The sequence below is a fragment of the Rhea americana genome, unplaced genomic scaffold (assembly GCF_003343005.1).
Source record: "Rhea americana isolate MKP2758 unplaced genomic scaffold, rheAme1 scaffold_200, whole genome shotgun sequence".
Lineage (NCBI taxonomy): Eukaryota > Metazoa > Chordata > Aves > Rheiformes > Rheidae > Rhea > Rhea americana.
The window spans coordinates 390,224-415,041 of NW_028186151.1; the positions used below are offsets into that span (position 1 = coordinate 390,224).

The 24,818-nt window shown below is 46.4% G+C and overlaps 1 protein-coding gene across 1 annotated transcript; it reads right to left on the reverse strand.

Annotated features, from left to right (window-relative positions):
* Positions 1 to 114: 114 nt before the first annotated feature.
* On the reverse strand, positions 115 to 6,124 carry A4GNT (alpha-1,4-N-acetylglucosaminyltransferase). Its single transcript, XM_085303935.1, has 3 exons — positions 5,957 to 6,124; positions 1,710 to 2,159; positions 115 to 726 (listed from the first exon to the last, which is right to left on the reverse strand). The coding sequence occupies exons 1-3, from the start codon at positions 6,122 to 6,124 to the stop codon at positions 115 to 117; spliced, it is 1,230 nt and encodes a 409-aa protein (XP_085160061.1).
* Between the last annotated feature and the right edge of the window lie 18,694 nt (positions 6,125 to 24,818).

Below are 24,818 nucleotides of genomic sequence, written 5' to 3' on the forward strand. Positions count from 1 at the left end.
GAGGTTATGAAGGGTCTCTACCACTGAACAGGCTGCTGCTACCAATGGTCACAATGTGTTATCGCTCCAGGACGGGGGAGGGCTGGAAGGATCATCCTGCTTTCCTATGTCACATCAAGCAGAGGCTTTATACTGTGTGATCTCTCTCTCTTCTGTTCTTTGAATCAAATCCTTGTATGTCGTGGGGCAGTATGTTTTGTACAGTTTTTCTGCCAGTGTATTGCTCCCCGCAACTACTGCTTTCTGGTTATTGTTCATGAAGTTCCACAAGTGCAGTGCATAGGAGTGGTTGAAATTAGGGCTTTTGTCCCACACCTCATAGTACTTTCTCCAGGCTGGGTACGGGATGGGATAGAAACGTTGGGGATTTAAGAAGGAGATGTTCTGGCAGCTGTGATCCTCAAGGCCCACAAAATCTGTGAGATTACAGATGGCTTTCAGCATCCTTGTCATTAAAAAGGGCCCCTGGTTGCCCCAAATTTTCCCATTGTACTTTAGAACAAAATTCCTCATGCAGTTCCAAATAAATCTGTGATAGGAAGGAAAGCCAAAGATCCCATTGCTGGAGAACTGAGACTTCTGTGCTGCCAGGAAGCTTGCCTCTGGAATAGGCCTGATGGAGATGACATCCGTGTCCATGTAGATCCCCCCGTATTTCCAAATGAGTGCCAGTCTGCTGGCATCAGAACTGATGTGAACCCAGTTCTTCTCCTGCTCTGGGTTTATCTGCAAGAGTCGGAGATGTGAAATGGTGATGCTGCTGACAGAGAACTGCATCCTCCTGTCCAGTTAACTGCATTGTAAAACTGAACTGAACTGAATGCCTATAAATGTCAGCGGCAGCCTTTTCTTTTCACAGCTATTAAATTTTATTGGAATAGGATAATGGGAGAGCTCAGAACAATGATTTTGTAAATATAAATGAATGTAGGAACATTTAATGGTTTTTTGAGGAAACTCAAAATGTTAAATCAATAACGCTATGAATCATGGGCTGCTATTTCAGCGTGACACAACCCATTTAACACACTCACTGCCTCATCACTCACAGCTCTTTGAAACAGGCTGAAGGGCTTTCACTCGCTTTGTTTCTATCATCTGCTGCAAATTTTTCTTAGGAGTTGCAGGAGCTTGAAGAAAATACGCCTTCAGTGTTTGCTCTGCACAGAGATGGGGCAGAACAACCTTCCCAAACCGTTCTTGCAAGCAATTTGCAAAGAACTTATTTTCTGGGTGGAGCTTGAAAGTTCCCACCCCTGGTTTTGCCCATCGTCTTTGTGAAAATTGAAATCGCTCTTCCATCTAATCTAGTATAGGCTTTATCAGTGTGTGGCAGCATTAACAAGCACTCAGAGGACTTGGACAGCGCATTTTGTTAAACAAGTATCTGTTGAATAAGTGATTAATATGATGACTGATGTTTTATCAAAATACGTACGTAGTCTATTTTTACCAGTGTTGTGTTTGCCAAAGATTTGATTCTCCAGATAGTGAAGAATCAAAATACTGATATGAAAAAATACTGATAATGTGTTCAGCAAAAAGATATATGAGTGTATTGCAACATATGGCAAAAATGGTTCTATTCTGAACCAAATAAAATGAAAGCGACTGCAATTTAGTATAGCTGGGCAAACCCTCTATGTCTGTTCTCCTCCATTCGCTTTAAGCCTGCTTCAGAGCCATTTTCCCCAAATTATAACTCTCACCTGGTTGTACCACTGGAGCAGAGGGGTGTCCTTGAAGAGAGTTTCCATCTGGAGGGGGAAAATGAAGACGTTGTTCATAGATGATAAAAGCGAGAAGGCGGTGTAGCTGGAGTTTGAGTCCAACGCTGTTTCGTTATTAAGTCCTTTCATGAAAAGGATGATGGGCCTGTCAGGGTAAATCCTGGCAGCAGATTCCACAGAGCAGGAAACCAGTGGAGGGGGCTCCAGGCGCTCCGTGGTCTCCAGAAAGATGATGCTTTTACCAAGGCTCAGAACCTGCTCAGGTGTCAGGAAGTGCTTGGACAGAGGGATACAGGAGAAGATGCAGCCTGACAGCAAGGATATCTCATACAAAATGCCAGAGACGAAGAAGAAGCAGAGGCATATCTGGATTTTCTTCATCATTCTTGTTTTCCTTTGGCCTTTGAAGTTGTGCCTTAGACATGTATACTGCGGAGAGACAAAGAAGAGCAAAAAGCTGACATCAGTGTGACAGTTTATCAGGGCTGGGAAATGACAGGACAGGGTTTCGGACAACATAGTATGAAGGTGGAAGGTGGCTTTGCCTCCAAGCCAGCGCTGAGGCTCAAATCTTTCCTCCCCAGGACAAGGCTGGTGAGGGGGTCAAGGCACAGTGAAGCTAAGTCTCATGCAGGATGCAAGCGCTCATGTCCCTCTTGTCTCCACCTCCTTATCCCGATCATGGGAAATAAAAGAGGGGAATAAAGAAGGCACTTGATGTGCCTTGAAGAAGGGACGCAGGCCTACATCTAATGGCATAGCTACACCGTCATTGGTTTTGCAGAGACAAGAGGGTCAAGGGCAAGAGTGGGGAGAGCAAGGCAAGGCTGTCTAGTCACGTTCAGGCAAGGACCACCTTACCTTCTCCTGTGGCAGGCTGTTACAGCAAGTGGCTCCCAAATACCACGCCATTGCGTCCTCAGGTGCCCATCGAGGAGCAGGAGGTGTCCAGACGATTTCACTGCCAAATCGTGATGTGCTTACGGAATTATATGGCTCCAGAGCCGTGAGTGCCGATGAGGGGGAGGTAGCGATCGCTGTTTCGGATGTCTCAGCAAAAGGGAGCGTCAGCCTGTTGGCACCTACGTCTGTTTTTCTCAGTCCACCTCCAGTCTGCTCACACCTCAATCCTCACCCTGAAGGCTGAGAGGGACTCGGATCCTGCAGTTATGGGGGTTGCAGAAGTACCAGAAAGAGGCAGCTATAAGGACAGAAAGTGGCTTATGTGTTTTTGCACCAGTGAAGAATATAGGCGGTACCTGGGTTGTACTTCTGACAAACGCACATTTCTAGCTCAATTTTTTGCCACCATGGTGGCAATTAGGTGGTCACAGAGGCTTATTTGATGCCCAGCAACCCGATGAAGACACTTAAACCCTTTGGAGCCCACAAAGGGACTTCTGAAGGTAAGAAGGACAGCTAGGAGACCAATGCACAGAGCGAAACTGGTTCTGCTGCGGTCAGATAGTCCCAGATAGGTTTTGCTCAATCCCAGATAGGGTTTGAGACTAATGAGACTCACCTGAAGGGGTGAAGCAAGGAAAAGTTTTAGGCAAGACTCATCCAGCACATCCATTGGTCTGGCCCAGTTCGTCGCTCCTGGACTCGCCGTGACCCAAGACCTTATGGCACTAGGAAGTCAGGAGTTCCTGTAGGTGAGAGGCAGGATCAAGTCTTATCAGCATTATGCTCTTTGACAAGCTTGTAAGGAAAATCCTTCTTGAAATGTCACTTGGTTGCATTGCACCAGCCCATATTTGTTCCGCAGATCGGCCCGGTCTGGTGATCCAGGCTCCAAAAGCGGGGAGATGCTTTGAATGACAACCCAAAGTCCGAGTGACACCCTGAAAATGTTTAAAGCCTAGTTAATGGAAGGGAATGGAAGGCGCTACAGTTCTGTGTGCTCAGTTTTTTAATGAGACACATTGCCACGAAACCTGGTCAGAATACAGGTAAGTCGACAGCATAGCAGACCCCGCGGACTGTCCCCTGGAAGTGCTTAGCATGTGCTTGAAACTGTGGCAGCTTCTGATCCATTTTTAAGAGCCTGATGTCATTGAATTAAATATTAAAAGCAATGATTGTTCCCATCAGTACAGCTTTCCAAGCTGCATAGAAAATTTGGCTGTTCTCCGTTGCCACAGCATACAGATTTTCTCATTACGCCCCAGGCTCCTGTGATAGCATGGGAGAAAATGGCAGGGTTAATTTTTTTGTTTACTTCTCTTTTTTCTCATTTTTCCAACACTCTACAGAGGAGCCTCTGCCCTTGCTATAACAGCCAGCCTCCTGTCACCAGGGCCTCCCTTCAGATATCGAATTTGGACAGAGAGCTGGAACAGAGAGCAAATACAAAGAGTTTGGAAATTACTTGTTCTTGGGCCTCCAGATAAAGCAGAACAGGCTGCAGAGCACAACAACCCTAGCAGCCTTTAGGTGTAATAGAAAGACCAGTTACTGAGCCTAATGGTGAGACTGAGCATAAGAGGGTACAGGAAACAGCAGAAGAAACAAAATTAAACTCAATTTCATTATTTGAAATGTAAAATTTTCTTCCAGGTCCCCTGTTTCTCTCTTTCTCAGTCACATGCCTCCAACATATTTCTGGTTCTTTTAAGATTAAATAAAAATAAAAAAGTTGCTTCCTTGTAGTTCCCTCATCAATCTCAACTTGGCCAGTTCTTCATTATTATTTTTCCCAGATCCCAGCTCTGACCTATACTGGGTCCATCACTGCTCCTGTGTTGTTCCAGGGAAGCTCAGGGACTGGAGCACCCTCCCTGTATTCCCTGCAGTTTTGAAACCTTGATGCCACGCTCTTGGCTCTATTTGCTTGAAGCAGAAAACCAAGGGTTTGCTTTCATTAGAAACAGAAACATTAGAATATTCCCATTACTGGATTAATATTTCTTCTTTGATGGCCTAAAGATTTGATGTCTCAATTCTTTATGAGGAGCTAGCCAAGCTGTGGTTGCAATAGTTGTTCAAATTTAAAACAGTCCAGAAGGCATTTTATTTGCAAATTGTGGAGAGAGAGTAAGTAGACACTCCAACAGATATCAGCTCTGTGTACAACATTGTGAAGAAAAATGTGAATCTTCATCGTCTTATTCTGGGAAATTGTTTTGCTTGGTTGGTTTTCCAAAACCACTACGTAGTGAGTTATGAATTCTCATCACATTTGACCTGGAGGCTGCTGTTATCAAAATGTTCACTTCCCTGCTCAAGTTAAAAGGACTGCAGAACTGCATGTTAAAAATAAATCCCAGGCATTGAATAGATTACCCTGCCGAGTGGGTTGCTTTTTGGATGCTGCAGACAGCATGCTGGCTTGATGGCCCTCCTTGTAAAGATATTTCTTTCCTCTGGGCAATTTCAGTATTTCAAGTGCAGTATGAAAATGGGTGGGAGACTACAAGCAAGATTACTACGAATGCCGGTGCGTTACAGCACTGTCAGTGCTGTGTGATAATTCCTCCAAGTCACCTGCAAGACATGAGGTGAGGGAAGGTAGAGCAGGATTTTTTCAGCAAACGGCACTGGAGCACGTCGATGAGGCTGCTTGAGTGCTTTGTCAGGGTGCAAACGGAGCCAGCAGAGCAACCCGCATCTCGCCAGCCCCTCGATCCATGGAGGAATCTTCCCCAAGTCCGGCCAGACAAGACTCAGCTATCACCTAATCCTCATCCGCACGGTTCCTGGGCATCCCTCGAAAGTTCTTATTCAAAACAGAGATTCTCCCACTCTTGCCTGTCCCCAATAGCTTTCCTTTGAGAACAGAAACTTTGTGGAAAGAGCCTGAAAGATTCGGTGGGTTTTGCGTTTGGGTTTGCATTCATCAGACTTGGTGGCTGTCCTTATTTCTCCCAGCAGAGCATGAGCCCAAGGCGGTCACCATTTATAATGCACATGGCACCACTTGAACCTGCACAGGCATACTTTCATGTCCTTACCGAAATTGCTCAAGTAAATTACAGCTACAATCAAGTTAGTGCACGTGCCTGTACTTCAAAGCCAGCTTCATTCCAGATTTAGCACCAGGCATATTTGGAAACCTTTGTCAAATGGGAAACCTCTAGACTATAACATATGCATCGCACAGTGTAATTAACGCAGCAGGTTAAACCCACAGCAAAGAATGCAAGCGAAGGGGCTTCCTACTGCACCGTTTTTGTTTGCCTTCCGATTCTACAACCTGACATGTTTATAGAGAAATCAAAACTCACCTCTTGGCCAGAAAAGCCAGGCAAAGCGTGCAGTCTGTTGGGATGCAAAACCAAGCTGAACCGCACTGGAAAATATCCACAGCCAGCAGAGAGTCCTTTGCTAGTGCCTGAGAAGTGGCACTGCCTCTCCACTACCTTTTCATCTGCCAGGGCTTGGAGCAAACTCATGGCTTGCTCTCCACCAGCTCTGGTGTTTGCACTCGTGGTGTGCTGAGATAACGCCGAGGAAACAGCTAGTGCTGCATTTCCAAAGGTGCAGGAATACAGAGGCACGCATGCCTCGACTGCAGCAAGGTCTTTCGGATCGGCAAGCACAAGCCCCAGCACTTTGCAAGTGTAACGAGATACTGGTGGGACTGAGCCAAGTGGGCATCACAAGGTGGACTGCTTGCAGCTTTTGGGGTGCTATTTTCACTTGTGTCTGCAGGTATTTAAAGAGTATTTAGCCTTTTTGCTTTGTATCTAGAACTGAGCTTAGGGATGATGCTTTGCACCAGATCTTAGATCTCTTTGCCCTACAGAAAGACTTTGGTGGAGCATCATGCAATGCTATCAATACTTCCAAGGAAGGCTTGGCAACAGGGCCTTACACACAAATACATCCCAGATGACACATACCCTTAACGGACTAATGAGGTCAGATACCTGCCCAGCTCCTGGTTACAGATCATTCAGGCAGGCAGGTTCAGTGACAGGGCAGAGCCCCTGGCTGTTCCCACAGCCTGTCCTCACTACATGGTGGAGGACACCTTAGGTGGCACAGGAGCATGATCAAGCACCCCAGGGCTGGGGCAAGCCACGTCAGATTGCCAGGATCCCCCCCCAGGGCTTTCCCAGCACTGTGATCTAGCAGGTTTGAGCTCATCTCTGTCAGCATGCTCAGAGCTTATTTAATCCAAGTGGCACTTTACTATTAGCCTAAAAGCGTTAACTGCCTGTATAGCTGGGCTTAATGAAGATTAATTCACTGTGGAAACATGAAGGATCAGCCAAACTACTTTTACTCTGAATGAAAAGGCTGTGGAGTTTGGCATGTTTAACTCATTGCTGCTAAATAGACTCAGTTTGTTTGGACACTGAGCGTGTCTGTGTTGACATTTCAGGAGAGACCTCCGAAACCCTTCAGGAGGACAGCAGCAGCTCATTAACTTGCAGTAAGCGCCCAGTGCTGGGATAGCCCTTTTGGAAGCAGAACGTGTAATGGAGATGTGGAGCTGCGGTGCCATGGCCCCCCTGCTCCACTGCACTTGCAATCTTGAATGGTCCCCATCTCCCCTCCACTGTCCTGGACTTGCAAGGGGAGGTCATCCGCTTCATAGCTGCTCCTGAGCGCTGCTTGCACCCTATGCCTTTAGCTGAGCTGCACTAGCACTGCAAGGTGCAAGGAGACCAGAGCACCCGTCGGGGCAGCGCTGCAAAACCCCTACTCGCGGTCACCCGCGGCATTTCCGGGCCAGCGCACAGCTCTGCTCTGCCTCTCTGCAGCTCCCCTCCAGCGCCTTTGCCTCTTCTCCTGCCGACTTGGGGAAAGGATGCGTGTCGGGGCAGATCTACTAGCAAGGCTGGAAGGTTTGTGCAGCCAAGCGGCTGCCAATGGCCCTGCACGTTGCACGAAAGGGTTTCAGCAGAACCAGCCACTCTGTGACACCAGAATCTTCCCCCAGCAAGGACCAAAACAGGGGTAGTGAAGCATGCAGGTAAGGACGGCCTATTTGCCACCCGGAATATCCATCTATCCACCACTAGCAATTGCATCTTGCCCAGCTGATCCTCTCCACAGTTGCTGGTGGTGCAACGACAGTGGAGGGGAAGGCAGCAAAACGTCGGTTTGCCTTAAAAATCAGCCACCTGATCTGCCAGGGTGTGCCCGTTTGCTCTGCTTCTCGCCAGCTCTCGGGCACCCCACCTTGCCCAGCCTCTGGGAGCAAAGCGTTGAGGGCCTGCCCCCAGCTTTGTTTGTGCTCCCAGGTACATGTTTCCTGCTGCAGAAAGCTCGCGGAGGATGTAAAACTGGTTAATGTTGCCGCAGCGAGGTAAAGCAAACAGTTCCCATGGAAAGCTATCTAGATATTCTGGGCCTAATCAGCAGATAATGTCCTGGGCAAAAATGCAAGGAGGGCTCGAATTACAAAAAAATTCCTCCGGCAATGACGTCGGCAAGGAGCCCTGACAGACACGCCTCAGCTCTCCTCTGGAAGGAATCAGAAATACCTAGGTGGGCATATTTGCTTCACCAAACGCTTCGCCAGGCCCATCTTTTCCAATTTAATCTGCAAGCAAATAGGATGATATGCGTGCAGACCCTGGAGCAGCGAGTTCCTCCAGATATGAATACTGTCCTTTCTTGGTGCACATATGTAGTGTCTGCCCAGCCTACAGAATACATTTATATGGGGGCATGCACAGAAACAGATGGCATCTACTATTAAAAGTTTCATCTCAGCTTTTATCTTGCACAGCGCTGGCCAAAGATGAAAGCGTCCCCATACTACACCGATTCACTAATCACCTCGATGCGCCACTGAGCCACCTGGCCCCGGAGTTAGAAGAGGAATTTCTTATGCACCCCACCGCTGCAAGAAGGGACGATGTCAAATTATAGCCCGGAGCTTTGCATATCACCGGCCTGATGAGGGAAACAGTTATTTCAGATTCGGATAAGTACGAGCAGGCGAAGGCTTTTCCGCGAGCGCGGGTGCGTCAGCCAGCAGCGTGCACGCAGCGGCAGCACGCCGGGCAGGTGCAGGTCCACGCACAGCTGGAGTTAGCAGGACGGAGACGGCACCGTGGCCGCTGATTGCCTGCTCCGAGAGTCCGGCACAGAGGATGGTGGGGGAGATGGAGCGGCCAGGACAACAGTCAACACGACCCCAATTAATTGCCACAGAAAAAATGAAATGCGCTCAGGGCTCAGCTTGCAGGAGAGAGACGAACACACTGAATGCGGTGGCTGCATAGGAATACATCCTACGCTACCCATAATCTTGGATAGGGAGCATTTAGGAAAACATTTTAAGGCAAAAATAGGGTTATTTGTCTCAGGTCATTCTTCTATCTACCCACTGCACCTCTCTGTAGACTTTATAGGCAGGATTTGTTAGGGCTCTGCTCTCTTAAATAGGGATCTTTGTACTAGAAATCTGCTTTTTTGGACTCGGTTCATCCTGTCGCTCAGCAAAATGCCACGCTAATTGAGGTAAACCTCTTTGCACCCCCTTCTCTACCTGCTGCTGTTAGGATCCTGTCAGCTTCCAGCATCTTGCTGTGCCTCTGCTCCTTTCTCCTACTCCAGGGTGCAACGGGGCAGAAACCGCTGTGATGGCCTGGCCACCACCCAGCACATGAACCCAAGGTTGGAAAGCCAGTCGGAAAGGCACTGGGATGATTGTGCGGGCCCAAGAGAGCTGGCATCCACACAGCAGGGAGCACGGTGCCTGCTGAGCTAGGGCTGCAGGCACCGAGATGCTCTGGAGGATGGTGCACCGCCAAGTTAGTCACGCTGAGATCCCTACATGCCTCACACCCATGTGCACACACACACACACACACACACACAAAATAAATAAAGAAATAAAACGGAGTGGCTGAAATCCTGGTCCTGCTCTGCATTGCTCTCTAGAGAAGCCCATTTCTTGCTTCCCAGAGCAATGGGAATCCATGGGCTGACACTGGCTCAGGTCCCTCTGCCTCTCCAAGGTCTTGGCAGCTGAGCCAAGAGCGATAAAATCACCCCACAACCACCACCACGGGGCCATACAAACAGCCTGTAGCAAACCAGGGCCCCAGATCCAGAGGTTCCAGCCCCCAGCAAGGTGGACTAGCCCAAAAGACATGCTTCCTCCTCACTCCTCCACGCATCCAGCAAATTCTAAGCAACATTTTAGCCATGTCGCATACTGCCTGGCAGGCATGGGAAACTCACCATAGTTATCAGAAGAACTTTTGCCCAGCTTTGCCCCATAGCCTACCTGCTCAGTTTTGGCTCAAACGTGATGTTGGTCACTTCTAGTAGTTTATCCAGCATCTTGCACTACACACATTCAGCATCTGATACATGATTCATTTTTATCCTGAGCTTGGCAATCAGCTTTGATTTTGCTCCACAAAATGCTAAACACATTTGCTCTGGAGATCTCCTCCAAACAGAGAGATGCATTGGTCTGTCTGCCTGAGGATGCTGCAGCAGTGGCTGAACACTGCTCTATGCAAACCCACCAGCCTTCGTTCTGGATTTGGGAGTAGTAACATTGGGCTTCATATTCAAAAGGATGATTTTTTCACCTGTTCAGAATGGAAAAGTCGGGGCCTGAATGCCCCACATGGGCACTGGCCTTCCCGTTGCAGTTTAAAACAGAACATTTCTGTACGTACTCTCAGCACTGCCAAGAACAGGTTATTAAATAGTATTAAATAACAGCTTGTTTCCTAACATTTACCAAAGGCATTGTACCTGCTAAGGTCTGTGCCTGTGACCACTGCCAAGTGTAGAGGTTAGATAACTTCCTTAGCACCTTATCAGGCATTCACACTTCCCATGTCTTCTTGAACAAAGACAGTCTTTCAAAATGAGTCAACATATGCTGTCATTTGCATAAATGGCAACAAAAACCTCTTTCTAGAAAATTTTAGCCCCACTGACAGCCATCTCGGGACGTTATGATACTTAAAATCTGGAAACGGTATTGTTGTATTCCTGTAATATTGCCGAAGGCTCTCAAAGGCAGAGAGCCCAGCTGTGCAGGCAGCTGTTCCTGGATAGCCTCCCACTGCACAGCCAGCAGGCTGACCAGAGGAGATGCCAACGGGTGATTGGTTGTCCTCGTGCAGCTGAAGCCCTGGAGGGATCAGGGAGAGAGCACGATCCCTTTGAAACTGCTACACCATCCACGTTCTGTTTTGATCAAGTGGGAGACGTGACTTAAGGCTCTTTAGCTGTATAACCACCTGGTATTTCTTTACAGGCTTCTCCAGCTCTTGGGTTTGATGTTTCATGTAGGGAAAAAAAGACAAGAGTGCATATTGTTTCTTGGTTATGTCACTCCGGTGCCCTTCGTTTGGGAGCTGTGTTTGGTGGTCCACGGCCAGTAGAGCAGCAGGAAGTGAGAGCTCTTCTCCCTTATGAACTGGTGAAACCCTCCTTTCCTATTCTATCACTCTGACAATAGCATATGCTTTCACAGGGCACTACTCTGCAGTGAGCTTCCTATTCCACATAGTCCACAGTAGAACCAGGGCTTAAGGTTTAAAGGAACAACTGAAGGTGGAAGGGACCTCTGGAGGTCTCTCATTCAACCCTCTGCTCAAAGCTGGGCCAACATTACTTTGCCCAGCTGGGCTTTGACTAGTCCAAAGGACTGAGACACCCTGACCTCTCTGAGTTCCTGCACCACAGCTTCACCACCCTCATGATTAATAGCTTTTCCTTATACCTGATGGGAGATTTCCTTGCTTTTCACCATGTTGTTGTGCACTTCTGAGAACAGTCTGTCTCTGTTTTCCCTATAAACTCCATTAAATAGTGGTAGATAGCTTTCCTTTTCTGGGCTGAACAAACTCAAGTCCCTCAGCCTCTCCTCACACACCATGTGCTTCATAATCATCCTGGTGGCCTTCCACAGTACCTTCTCTGGTTTGCAAACATCTTTCTTTTACTTGGATGTGGGCCAAAACTGGATGCACTATCCAACTAGGGCTTCACAAGTGGTGAGAGAAGGAGAAGAAACAATTCCCCTGACTTGCTGGCAAGGTCTTGCTAATGCAGCCCCATACAAGGTTGTCCTTCTTTGCCCCTAGGTGCCTTTCTGTGAGTAAGGCCTCTGGAGGACCAGTGGGATTTTTCACTAATACAGAGAGAAATGCGCATGGATTTGCTCTTATTCCCTTCAAACACTAATCTCGTTAGGCATCTCACTTGCTGTTGTGAATTGCTGGCATGCATAAACATTGCAATTTACTAAAAGCTTGACTTTTTTTTTTAGAATTATGCCAGTTTTGTAAAAATCACATTTGGTCCTTCTGAGTGACAGAGAAATTATGAAATAATGCTTTCTTAGTCTACCAAAAATCAATAGCTATTGCTTCGGAAACATTAAACTGCTTATAGCTTATGAGCTTTTGGACAGCGAAGGAGTGAAGCTCGTATCACTTTGTCTGTAAACAGAGAGACTCAGAGTTACACCTCCCAGAGGTGAGCTTGTCGGTCAATTCAGTGAAAGGCAGGGCAGTAGGGACTGAAATACGGAGGAAAAAAAATCGGAGAAAGGAATGCAGGGAGCTGAATTGTGCCAAGTCACAAGCTATTGTGAAGCAATGTATTTGTGCTTAAATGTTTCCATATTTATATTTCTAATGGTTGTAATGTTCATAGAGCTTTAGTGATAAAGTAAGCAGAATAATTAAAAAGGCAGTCGTCATATCTGCTGTAATAGAAGCGTTTACTTTTATATGCCCAGTTTTACTTTGTTAAGCTTTCTGGAACTCACCAGCTCCTGATGATATCACGCTCTGCAAATGCATGTGCATTATTATAGCCTTCCTTCATTTTAATTTAAACAGCCTATATGTTATTAATTTATATATCTTCAGTTAGTTCCCTAAAATCCTGATACGATTTTAACTGCTTTTCAGTATTGGAAAGCCTTTAAAAAAAAAAACCCCAAATTATTCACTGAAGAAATGCTATTGTCAGCTCTGCATAGAACAGGACAGTTTTGTTAGAGGCCACACAGCCTCATCTGGATCCCTGGAAAAGTGATGGGGCAGCTCACCCTGAAAGCCATTTCCAAGCATATGAAGGATAAGAAGGCAATCAGTAGTAGTCAGCATGGATCCACAAAAGGGAAAGCTGGGTAGGTAACAGAGATGAGGGAAAGCAGTGCCTGTTTTTTGTCAAAAGCCTTCAGGAAGGCTTTTGACACTGTCTCCCATAACATCACCATAGGCAAGATGAAGAAGTACAAGTTAAATAAGCAGACAGTGAAGTGGATTAAGAGGTGACTGGATGGTAGAGCTCAGAGGGTTGGGATCAGTGGCACAAAGTGTAGTTGGAGGTCAGTAGCTAGCACTATCCCCCAGCCGTCAGTCCTGGGTCAAATACTGTTCAACGTACTCATCAACGACCTGGATGAAGGGACAGAGTGCACCCTCAGCAAGTTTGCTGATACACAACTGGGAGGAGTGGCTGATACAGCAGAGGGCTGTGCTGCCCTTCAGATGGACTTCAACAGGCTGGAGAGCTGGGCAGAGAGGAACCTCGCAAAGTTCAACAAAGGCAAGTGCAGAGTCCTGCACCTGGAGAGGACTGACCTCAAGCACCAGTACAGACTGGGGGCTGACCCGCCAGAAAGCAGCTGTGCAGTGAAGGACCTGGGGGTCCTGGTGAATGACAAGTGACCATGAGCCAGCAATGTGCCCCTGTGGCAGAGAAGGCCAGCAGTATCCTGGGCTGCATTATGAAGAACGTTGCAAGTAGGTTGAGGGAGGTGATCCTTCCCCTCTCCTCAGCCCTGCTGAGGCCACCCCTGGAGTGGGTCCAGTTCTGTGCTCCCCAATATGAGAGAGAGACAGGGAGTTACTGAAGTGAGGCCAGAGAAGGGCTACTAAGGTGATGAAGGGACTGGAGCACTTCTCCTGTGGGGAAGGGCTGAGAGAGGAGGGACTGTGCAGCCTGAAGAAGAGAAGATGGAGGGGGGGATCTTATCAATGTGTATAAATATCCGAAGGGAGAGCATAAACAGGACGAGGCCAGATTCTTTTAAGTGGCCCCAGTGACAGGACGAGAGGCAAAGGGCACAAACTGAAAGCAGTTCCATCTGAGCATAAGGATAGACTTTCTGAGCATCCCCTATCTAAGGATAGACTGAGCTTTGGAACAGGTTGACCAAAGAGGTTGTGGAGTCTTGCTCCTTAGAGACATTCAAAAATTGTCCAGATGAGATCCTGGGCAAAGTGCTCTAGGTGACCCTGCTTGAGCAGGAGGGTTGGACTAGATGATCTCCAGAGGTCTCTTCCAACCTTAACCATTCTGCGATTCTTTGCTTTTAAGTCTGGCATTACATAGTACAGGGTTTTTAAAAAGCTGTATCGGAAGGCAAACACCATTAGACCTTTTAGGCCTCACTTGGCAAAAATCATTTTCTAAAAATTTCCCTCCCATTAAAACCAGTTCCATTACCTCTAACCAGAACCAGTGTAAACTACCAGTTTAACACACTACAAATGATATTTTAGTCACTGCAGTTAAGGTTATGTCAATCCTGCAGTCCCTGCAAGGCAGAAGTCCCTAAGAAACAGAGTCCATCAGCTCCTCACACGCCATTAGTATCCAAGCAGGGCAGCTGAGAGCAAATCCCTCCAGGTCCTACCATTACTGCACGCATTATTTTGCTGGATGTCAAGGTTTCTATACCCAAACAGCTCCCCAGCTCTGGCCTTGAAGAGACATGTTGGAGAACAGTAGAACTCCAGGCAAGAGATCGCTGGGCCTCCAAGAAAACCTCCTCTCCTGTGTCACAAGCCAGCTCACATTCCCACAGCTTTTTATAATAGGATAACAAAATTCCTAAATGCTCTGCCAACACAGCAGCCTGGGCAGGCTGATCTGCCCGGAGCTGAACCCCCGCTCTGCCGTGACCTCCAAGTGCTCTGCTCCATAAGGGATGGAGCAGCTGAAGCTATCTCCTGAATAACATCAGCAAGACAACACTGCCTGCACACTGTGGGTAGGCATGCCTGATCTAACTGCTGTCACTGCTACAGGGTGGATCAAAAGGCACAGCAGGGACAGACTCTGCAATGTGCCCCTGGCATATAAACCGTTCCCGACATGATGCAGTCACTGCCTAGGGCTTATGTTTGCTTCCAGCAGTCTCCTCTCCAAACTCCTAGGATGACCCAGGCACCAGGAGCTGAACAGTGATGGATGCACTTTTGGAATAAGTGCATTTGAAATTCGCAGCAGAAGTCTATCAGAAAATCACACTTGATTTTATTACCATTTTGCAGAGAGACAGCTTCTGCATTCATCAGACTTATATTTCAAAAATAATAAATGTTGTTATTATTATTATTGGAATGAATTTCTCCATTATGTACTGAGTGATTGTAAGTACTTGTGCCTCCAGCACAGGCACCACCTAAAGAATAATGCAAGCAAATAATATTTTTGTTGTTGTTGCCACAGGGCTTTTTTTTAAGTGAGAAAGGTAATAACCAGAACAACAGCAACAATCATAATAGCAATAAAGTCATTATGAGGTTGTGTATAACACTACTAGTTTCTTCAGGTACATTTAGTTTTGGGTGTATGACTCACACTTCTCTCTCAGAGTTTTCTTGATTGCTTGGAGCTCTGCCTCTAATAACAGCTTCACACTTTCTGCCTGCTTTATCCTATGTACAGAGGAAGGAAAGCAAAACAAATCTCAGGAGAATGGCCTCCTGATCCAAAGATTGCAAAGGAGGATGACAAAGTTATTTGCTTCAGATCCTGGAAACTTCCACTACAAAGCCCTTATCGATGACTATTTGCCTATTCATTGCTATGCTGTGTTTGTGCCTTTTTGACTAGTTAGCTATAACACGTACTTCGGAGGTGAGGCTTTCGCTGCTCCTGAGTGACTTCAGTACTGTACCTTTTATTCTCACACCAGGTCCATAAAATGCTATGCACTGACATAGAGCAGAAGAGACAAGATGAACCAACTACCCATAAACTACGCACTTGCAAGCTAAATCTAGGCAGCTTGTGGATAGAGTTGATCAGCCACGAGAGATGGCTTTCTTCCAACTAACTGAAGGCCTGATCACCATCTGATAATGACAGAAAAGAAGGCAGAGGGGGATGCAGAGCTGCTCAGGAAGCTGGGGAGGCACTTTGAGAACCCCATGGTGCCACAGCTGCTGGCCTAGCAGAGCCCAGGTATCCCCTACCATCTGAGCAAGGCTTGTGGCAGAAGTAACTAATTGTTCTTCATCCCAGTCACTTCCTCCCCATTGCAACTGGTGAGTCCCGGCACTCTGTCCCTGCTAGCCACCATTCTGACTTCTCTTTTTTCCTGGGAACAACACAGTGCCCCCCTCCAAGGAGCTGCCACAGCACTGTATACAGAAAGTTAGTAAAATGCAAGAGTTTCCCAGAGGGCATATCTAGCTATCAGCAAATTTTGACATGCGTCCAATGGGAAGGATTAAAAAAAGAGGGGATCCCACCATGCCAAAATGCAACATTTGGTTGAGAATCTGCCAGAGCCTAACTAGCTGACAGCTGGGATAGCTGCATTCTCCAGTTTTTTTAAGCATTCACAGTGCCAAAGAGGATGCCAAGATGATACCATCATTGTGAGCATCTTTAGCTCCCCAGCCTATGAGACCAAATATACATCAATGGCTGAGTCAGCCAGAGAGCACATATATCGCAAGTGCTGGGTAACATTTAAATTTATAGCCGCAGTATGATGGCAAGTTACTCTACTGGCACGGTACAATACCCTCAGCATATTACTATTCAAAATTCAGGATTTTTCCCCTCAATATTTTGGAATAATTCTGCAAGGAATATCTGCTGGAACCAGTCATTTCCATTTTACCTTAACTCCAGTCATATCATGTCATTATCTGATGGGAAAAATTAGAATTACATTTTGACAGATAAAATTCATGGGGCACTTGCCCTCATTTCTCTCTTCTGGTGACCTGCAGGTCCATGAGGTCAGAAACAGTACGACACGTTTCCGTGAGCAGTACTCTGTGCTAGCATGTTTATAGGACCACTCCCAAGGATAAGAATGTTTTTTCCAACTACCTGGGAGCTGCGGAGGTGTAGCTCAGACCCTATCTGTCCTGCATACAGCTTGCACCACCTGCTTTTGTGTTCTGCCCCTAACATACGGAGACAGCATGAGATATCTATAGGAGTCCACTGGCCTGCAGTAACTCTGGCCAGTCATCCTTTTTCTGAAGATTATGCTTAGACTCAGAAGCCCTTGATTTGCTGAAGCTGAAGGCTAACAGGTGGTTCATGGATTAGAATGAGAAGAGTGGCTTTGGGACGGAAAGAGGATTCCTCACAAGAGAAAGGGACTCCACGTGTTTCCCAGAGGATGCACCTTTTGGGTTTGAGGCTGGCACAACATCAGGACAAGCTCTAAGCTAAGAAATCCAGGGGAAAGTCTGGGAGAACCTCATGTAATCTCCTTTCTTGAAGTTAGCACGTAATATGAGGCGAGCCCTGGAGGAATGCCAGATGTGGGCTGATAGACCATGAAAAGGAAAGTGCTGACATGGATAAGAGCAATAATTGGGCAACAGGAAAAATTAGTGAAAAGCTCTCTCTAATGAAGTGAAGAAACCAGATATAATCAATATGATATAGCTGAAAGACTGCCTGCTAAAATTGTCAAACTTCACCAGATCTCGTGCCGTTCTCTCAAGCTAGGCCCAGCTTTCTCTGAACTCAGCACTTCTCCTTAAAGGTCTTGCTTGCCCCACACTGTCAGTTACTCCATCAATCCTAAACAGCTTCTCCAAGCTTCCCAGAAAACTGTGGCCAGCGGCTTCACTTACCCAATCCCATTTACCAGGTTGCTGTGTCACAAGGAGGACAGTGAAAGGGGAGAGGATGTTGCTTTCAACTTGCTTTTAATAGAAGAGCTGGCCATAAAAAATAACTAGTGGGGGCACGATGTCCCAAGGGGAAAGCAGAGACTTCTAATGAATCTTTTGGATTGGATGACACTGACTGGCCAAAAAGCAAACAGATTATAAGGAAAGCAAGGGAAGGCAAGGAAGGTAAAAAAACACGAGCTAGCCAGCTACGGATGTGTTAACCTATCTTTAGTTATACATAAGATTGTAGGACAAATTCTGAAGGAAACATTAATTAAAGGCACTGAGAAAAATGAGATAAAGTGCAACATAGGTTTACCAAAGGCAGGTTGTGCCAGACTATGCTGACATCTTCCTTTGATAAGATAATTGGTTTTCCAGACAAGGGAAATTTGGTAGATCTAATCTATCTAGAGTTCAATAAAGCATTTGATATGGTGCCGCATGGGAAATTATTAGTGAAGCTGGAGAAAATGAGAATTAGCAGAAGAACTCTAAAGTGGAGAAAATAGCGGCTAGTAGAGAGGCAGCAACAGGATCATCACGGGAGAGCAGGAACTGGGGAGATATTTATGATGGGTGCCTCAAAAACTCCGATTTGACCAATTAAGGGCCTTCCACCTCTGGCCTTGGCACAACATTGGGAGCAGATGTTTGCTGACTTTCTTTGGAAGGGCTGGGATTTTCTGCAGGGTGACGCACGAGCCTTTGGAGCTTGCGACCTTGAACACTGTTTGTGGGAGCATCAGTGCAGACTTTGTAGAGATTCACCTGCACCATGAGGTGGCAATGTTGTTCCACCAAAGAGCATCTCATTTTCTCTCCACATCTTCCAGCACCAGTTCGCAGTGTCTGGACACATTTTAGTATGTAGTCTGAGAAATATCAGTGACTGCAACTGTGAACCGCCACTGCCAGAAGAAGCGAAGTCGGTTCCCGCATGGCTCAGGACAGGCAGTCATTTCCGGAAAGTGAAAAGATGCAGGTGACACAGGAAGGGAATATGTTTAAATATGTCGGGTGAGAAACAAAACATTGTTATTTTCATCACATACCCAGTCCAAACAACCTTTCCTGGTTTGCAAAAAAAGGAGAAGACATTATTTTATACAGTAATAAAATCTGTTTATGCCTCCCCTAAATTTTTAGCTTAGATTACAACCAAATACCACCTGATCTATTCAAACTGAAATCAGCCTTTAATCTTAATAATTCTTTATCATCTTTTCAAACCTTAAGAAACAGTAGGCAATGTGTTTGTGCTAAGTATTAACCAGCTGGATTTAGATTTCTCTGGAATGTATCTAACTTTAAAAAATGTAAAATGTAATGTAAAACAAGAAATTGGACAGGGCCAAGAACTGCTTTGGATTGCATTCTCTCCCCACACATCACTGCTAATCGCTCCAGCTCCACCTTCTTTCTCAAAATGAAAGCTAAAGAATGTACAATAAATCTTTGCTTAAAAATTTCGCAAAATTCGGTACCTACGCAGAGGTGACCTTCCCTGTCTGCTCTAGGCTAAACATTTCTAGTGGCTCTGGAAGGGTGGACTGATACAAACTGGTTGCAAAACTCTTCTAACTGGCCTATTAGACAAGATTTCAAAGCTGGTTTCACACCAGCAAAGCAACACAAAGCAGATGGTTTGAGGCTCTTTCTATGTACTGTAAACATTTTAATTCAAAGTAGAGCAGAGAAGATCCAGCAGTCGAGACAGGACACCTAATAGGAAAACCATCCAATACCAGTTTGTACCTGCGGTGTGATGGAGAACTAGCCAAGGGTAGGCCTGCCACAGAAATTCCTTCTTCTGTTTAATCCCTTAAAAAGAATTTGAAAGAGCTCATTATTCCTCAAAATTAGAACAATTCTGTTAGCTTTAATAGGTTTTCAGAGTTTTTTTTAAGTTTTGAAGTTGTCAAACGACCTCTTTCAGAGAAAGGTGAGCTTTCACAGCCCGCTGCAACCCTTTGCTCGATTATTAGCCATTATGATGGCTCCTAAATATGGAAATTGATGTATTATTATTTTCTACACTTGTTTCCTTTGTTAGTACTGCTGAAATCACTTCTTTGCCATTATTAGCCTACATAGTGAAATGGCTTCTCTCTCCCTTTCACTTTACAGATACCCAGGATTTTTTTTTTTTTTTTTTTAGGTCATCTATTACTAAATTATGGATTAGAGTTGTGAGAGGAAGGGCTGGTAGTCCCAATCTCTTTTTATAGTAGTCTTGCAAAAGGCTGGCACCAGCTGGTCTAAATTAGTGTGGATCCAGTGGTGTAAATCAGGGTGCATTCATTTGAACGCAGCTGTGATTATTTTTCCCAGCTGAGTGTTTGACAGTGGCTTTTTCTGGTAGAAGGTCTTGCCCTGCTAATCATCTTTTGGGCTTATCAGGAAACCTGTGGTGCAGAGCCCTCTGGGCTTGCAGGATGCAAGCTTCTTCCTCTGTACTGAGAAGAAAGGAAAGGTGTGGGGGGGATCCTGAAGGTGGTAGTATTTCCACCGCTAACTATGAGCAAGCCTACTGCTAGCAGTAAAGGAAAATCATCTAAGAAAAAGGACAGTGCAGACCTGGAGGTGCTAAGCCAAGGTGGATCACTGAGCTGGGGAGGTGACTTTTTTTTTCAGGTTCATAGTTTGTAAGGGAAGATCAGAGGAGACTGGGTCTTGGTTCGGCATAAGAGATCTTTTTCAGTCCCAGATGTGGGTGAGGGCTGCAATGGGGTATTTCAGAGAGCGCTCCTCCACGAGGCTGTAGGAAGCTGCAGACCCAGCTTGCCTGGGCTGAGTTCACCCACAGGCCGTCCTCAAGGACAGTGGTGTTGCTCTGAGGAGGTATCAGTGCTCCTCTCCTGAGGAGATGGGGCTCCAACAGGAAGCAGGAATCCCTTGCACATCTTGCAGTTCTGAGCCTGCTGACTTGGGGGGTGGGGAGGGCTGAGCATCATCTAGCAGCAGGGTGAGCCCCAAGAAAATGAGGACTATTAGACTGCAGGGTCTGTTGCCACCAGAGAGTTTCTGAAAGGACTCGATTTTGTTTTGTCCAACCTTGCCAGGGCCACAGCCCAGCAAGCAAGTCTCTTTGGTGAGGTGTTCCATCTGTGTGCCTTCTTGTAAACACTTTTCCCCTCTTGTAATCTACCTGAAAGATGAACCTTTGGCAGCATAGGCTTGACTGATCCTTGAGCAATGGGAGTCTTTGTGAGCATTTGGTCTCTGCCTTCCACATGTTCTCCTGTAGGAGCAAATATTGGCTTTGTAAACCCTTTGGAGCTGGCTCTATACACCCTGCAGCACCTCCTTACACCTGGAGCGCTGGGCAAATCACAAATGCGGTTGTGCTCATATCACTTCAGTTGTCAGCATGTTCCATACTGGGGCCCTGCTGCAACTAAACACAGTTTTAGAGCTCCTCTCCTATATAATCATAATAAAAGGAGTGAGATCTTGACCCCTGACAACTTTCTGTGACCTCATCATTGAGAAACCATGCCCAAAACACTGTATTAAACTAGAAGGGAACATAAATCTAGGAGGAAGTAATGAAGACCCTTAGGGCCACAGTTCTCCATAGCTGTCTTGTTAACGTGATCTAGGAAAGACAGAAGGCCTTTAAAAGAAAAAAAAAGTAGAGGTAATAAATGACTCATCAAAGAGGGAGACAGAATATTGTCAAGGAAGATCTTCAGCATGGGCTAAAGTATTAAAGAGCATTATGTCGATCACAACTAAGCACCAGTATTAAGCAGACCAGGGGGCCAGTTACCCCTCCAAAACTCTAGTGACCTTCGAGGCCCATCCAAAATCGGAAGCTTCATTAAGGCAATGAAATGTCCTATCCTGTGATCCATCTCTCTTCTCCATGTCAAAAATAGAGCAGAAATGAAAGCCCTTTTGTTTTTGTTTTCATGCCAGAAGGGAATGAACAGCTTGTGAGCAGTGTGATATCACGGTCTCTCACTCATTTAAAAGGCCTGAGATCAATATTTTATGAGAGACAGGAGAACTTTCAAAGGCTCCCAAGATGGTTAGAACAGAGGGCTGAGGTGTGAAAAGCTGCCTGTGGGGTTTGTATACCCAGTTCTGATTCAAATGGTTGGAAATCTGGAATCAAATACGACTGATAGCAGAGACATCTTGGCTCTTGCTGCCTCCCCGGATATTTTGGTGTTAGAACCTTCAAGGGCAACAAAAAAGGTCAGGGTGTTCTGTAGATAAAACTAGGCTCTGCCTAGTCCAGGCTTTTCCTGAAGCTGGAGAAGTGGCTCAAAAACTTTTGGTGAGGAAGGTTACCACGGCACTTCAGCTTTGGATTCACCTGTCACCTCTGTACCTGGGCTATTCTCAGGATCGGGATGGTCTGCTCAGGAAGTCTGGGTGACCACGGCCATCTGCTCATGGATCACAGCAAAACAGTATTAGACGCAGCATTGAGTCTCAGGATCCCAAACTTACATGTCCTTGCTCTTGACCATACAAAATGACTGGCAGATGGATGGAAACACTGTGTGGGAGGATAGAGAGACAGGTAATGACTTTTAAAACAGTTTCCCAGCCTGCTGCTTTGTCACTGTTCTCAGATGTTAGAGGACACGATTTAGCTTTCTAGGTAACACAGGCACTAATTCCCTCTAGAATTGTATTTTGGCCACTTACAATGACATCTCTGTCCCCTCTCCCACCAAAGATCCCGCACGTACCAGGAACCAGGTGAGTTCCCGTTCTGTTCGCATGCCATTTAGGACTAAGTACCAAGAATGGATTAAATCTCAACACCAGCGACCTCAGGAGCCCTGGCACCAGGCTGTGTCCCTCGCTAATCCTGTTCACTATTAATTTGTTATCCCATTAACACCTTGCATGTGTCTTTCGCTCACCAGTGTGCTATCCTGCGAGACTTCTGGGGATCTTGTAATATGGTATTTTGCTGTTAAGAGTGTAAGCCGCAAACTCTTCTCATCTTTGCCTAGAAATCCCTTGATAGAAAAAAAAAAAAAAGAAAAAGAAAAACACTGCTTTATTTCTTTCAGTCAATACTATCCATTAAGATCTGTGTCTAACAGCTCCGAGTCCAAGTGAATAACTGAATGAGCTGCCTCCTGCTCTCTTAAACCTCTGGAAACAGTAAATGCTCTTCTAAAAAGAACAATTTGGTATTTCTGCCCTGTCTAGACGAGGTGGGGGGGCAGTTTTCTTCTCTGATGTATGAAAACAAAATTGCTCATGATTTTCATAGGGCGTGACAAAGGGCAAAAGGAAAGATGCCCCCGCTTCTTTAGCGAGCTGAACAGCAGCGGGAAGTCATCACCTGGTGTAAATCTCCCCTCCCTGGTTTTCGTGCTCTGGCTTGTCGTACTTTGCGGGAAGCGTGAGGTGTAAAATCTCATGGATCAGGCCGTCGGTGGGGGAAATCTGTGCAGTTTCCCGTGCTTTGGAGGGGACTGTCGGTGGAGCCTAGCCGTGCCACGCTGCCCGGGAGGTGTGAATCGTGGCGCTGCAGGGGAATTACAGGAACGTCGTTCCCTGTGTACCTCTGGGAACGTTTCTCCGAGCGCAGTCACCTCCTGGCAGTCTATAGGGGCTATCCCAGCAGTGCCCAGAGCCCCAGAAGTGGGCCAGGATCCTGCTGTGCTGTACCCACATGGAAGGGAGAAGGTTTCTGACCCCAGATCAGCTCAGCTGAAGCCTCAGGAGCGTTTTCCCAGGAGCACTGCTAGGCTGCGTAGGCACAGCAGTAACAGACAGCAACAAGCTCCAGGCACCTGCGATACCAACGCATAACCTCATGCTCACAGTGACCAGACCTACCTTACTCTGGTTCAGGCTTCCCCTTAGCAGCCCCACTTTCAGAGCCTCACAATTAGAAACATTTTTTGGATTTCCATGTTACATCTATGCAAGTCCAGTTTATACACAATTGTACCAATTAGTACAGGTGCAATCAATACTGTGCAATCAAAAGTAGTATCAGCATCAACACCCCTCTTCTTTTGGGAACCCAGAGCCAAAATATCTGCCTTAAGCAGGGAACCTGACAGCAGACCAGGTTTTTAGTCTAGGATAACAAATCTTTGATGTGATCCTACCATGAAACCACAAATGCAATCCTCAAATATACTAGAAGAGGAATTTCTGATAGTGGTAGGCAAATGTTCAAACACTGGACAGACAGGACACCCTCTGAAATGGAGTGTGTTTCCCTGCCAACATTTGAGAAACTCCATCTAGAACAGGCTTGGAAAGGGCTATGAGAGTGATGAGAGAAACGCAGAGAGTGTTTGAAGAGAAGAGCTTGGGGCCTAGAGAAACGTATTTGCTCAGCAGTACCTGCTGCACTGTTTCTCAAAACATGCGGAGATACAAAATGGTTTTGCCTTCCCATCTGCCGTGCCAAAGAGCGTGCCACCGAGTTAACAGTAACTGAATGTGCTTGTGAAAGTGATCTGTGTTTATTATTGATTTGAAGGTTCATCGGTTAGCGTTAACGTGATCAAAACTTTATTATTCCAGCAATCGATCCCTGCTTTGTTTGTGAACTTTACCCAATTGATATACATTAAAAAGTTTAGTAGCATTGATGAGGTTTAAATCAGGAGCTGTAGATGGAGAAGAAAAAGAGGCTGCTTATAATACAGAGCTTCTGGCACTGCAGTGTCTCAGCAGCATCTAGCAGGGGGACCTTGCAGGCAGGTACTGCTCTAATGACCTTGGGTGCTTCCCCCTCTGCTGTGCCAAGACCTGGGGCAGGGCTTTGGCCTCCAGCCCTCATGCATTTAGCACACCGTGGGAAGCCCAGCTGCATGCAGCCTTCACAGGCCAGGCAGTTTAGGACTTATAGCCTGGACAGGCTAATGATCTCCTGGGCTCGTGAAGCGCCCTAATCAGGGCCCCCTAATCCGCCTCTCTTTCACCAAGTCAGACTGGCACAAGCCAGGTTTCCCGTTGAACATGTACAATTGCCAGCCAGTCAAGACTCTTGCTTCATGTTATTCCAGTGTATCTCTCCTGCTTGAGTCCAAAATGTCATCAGCTTAGGGGTGATCCTGGCTGACACAGCCTGACATAAGGAGGAGGAAGTCTGCTAGTGAGCCACAGCTGAAATCATTTGTAGTCCTACAGAAATCCTAGCCACCATAGTGGCTTAGGACTAAGGTCAACAAGCTCTTGGCTACTTTGCCTCCATGAGAAGGTCCCCACTCCTCTGTCTGACGTTTTCCTAGTCTTCCTGGAGCAGAGAAAACCCTTGGAG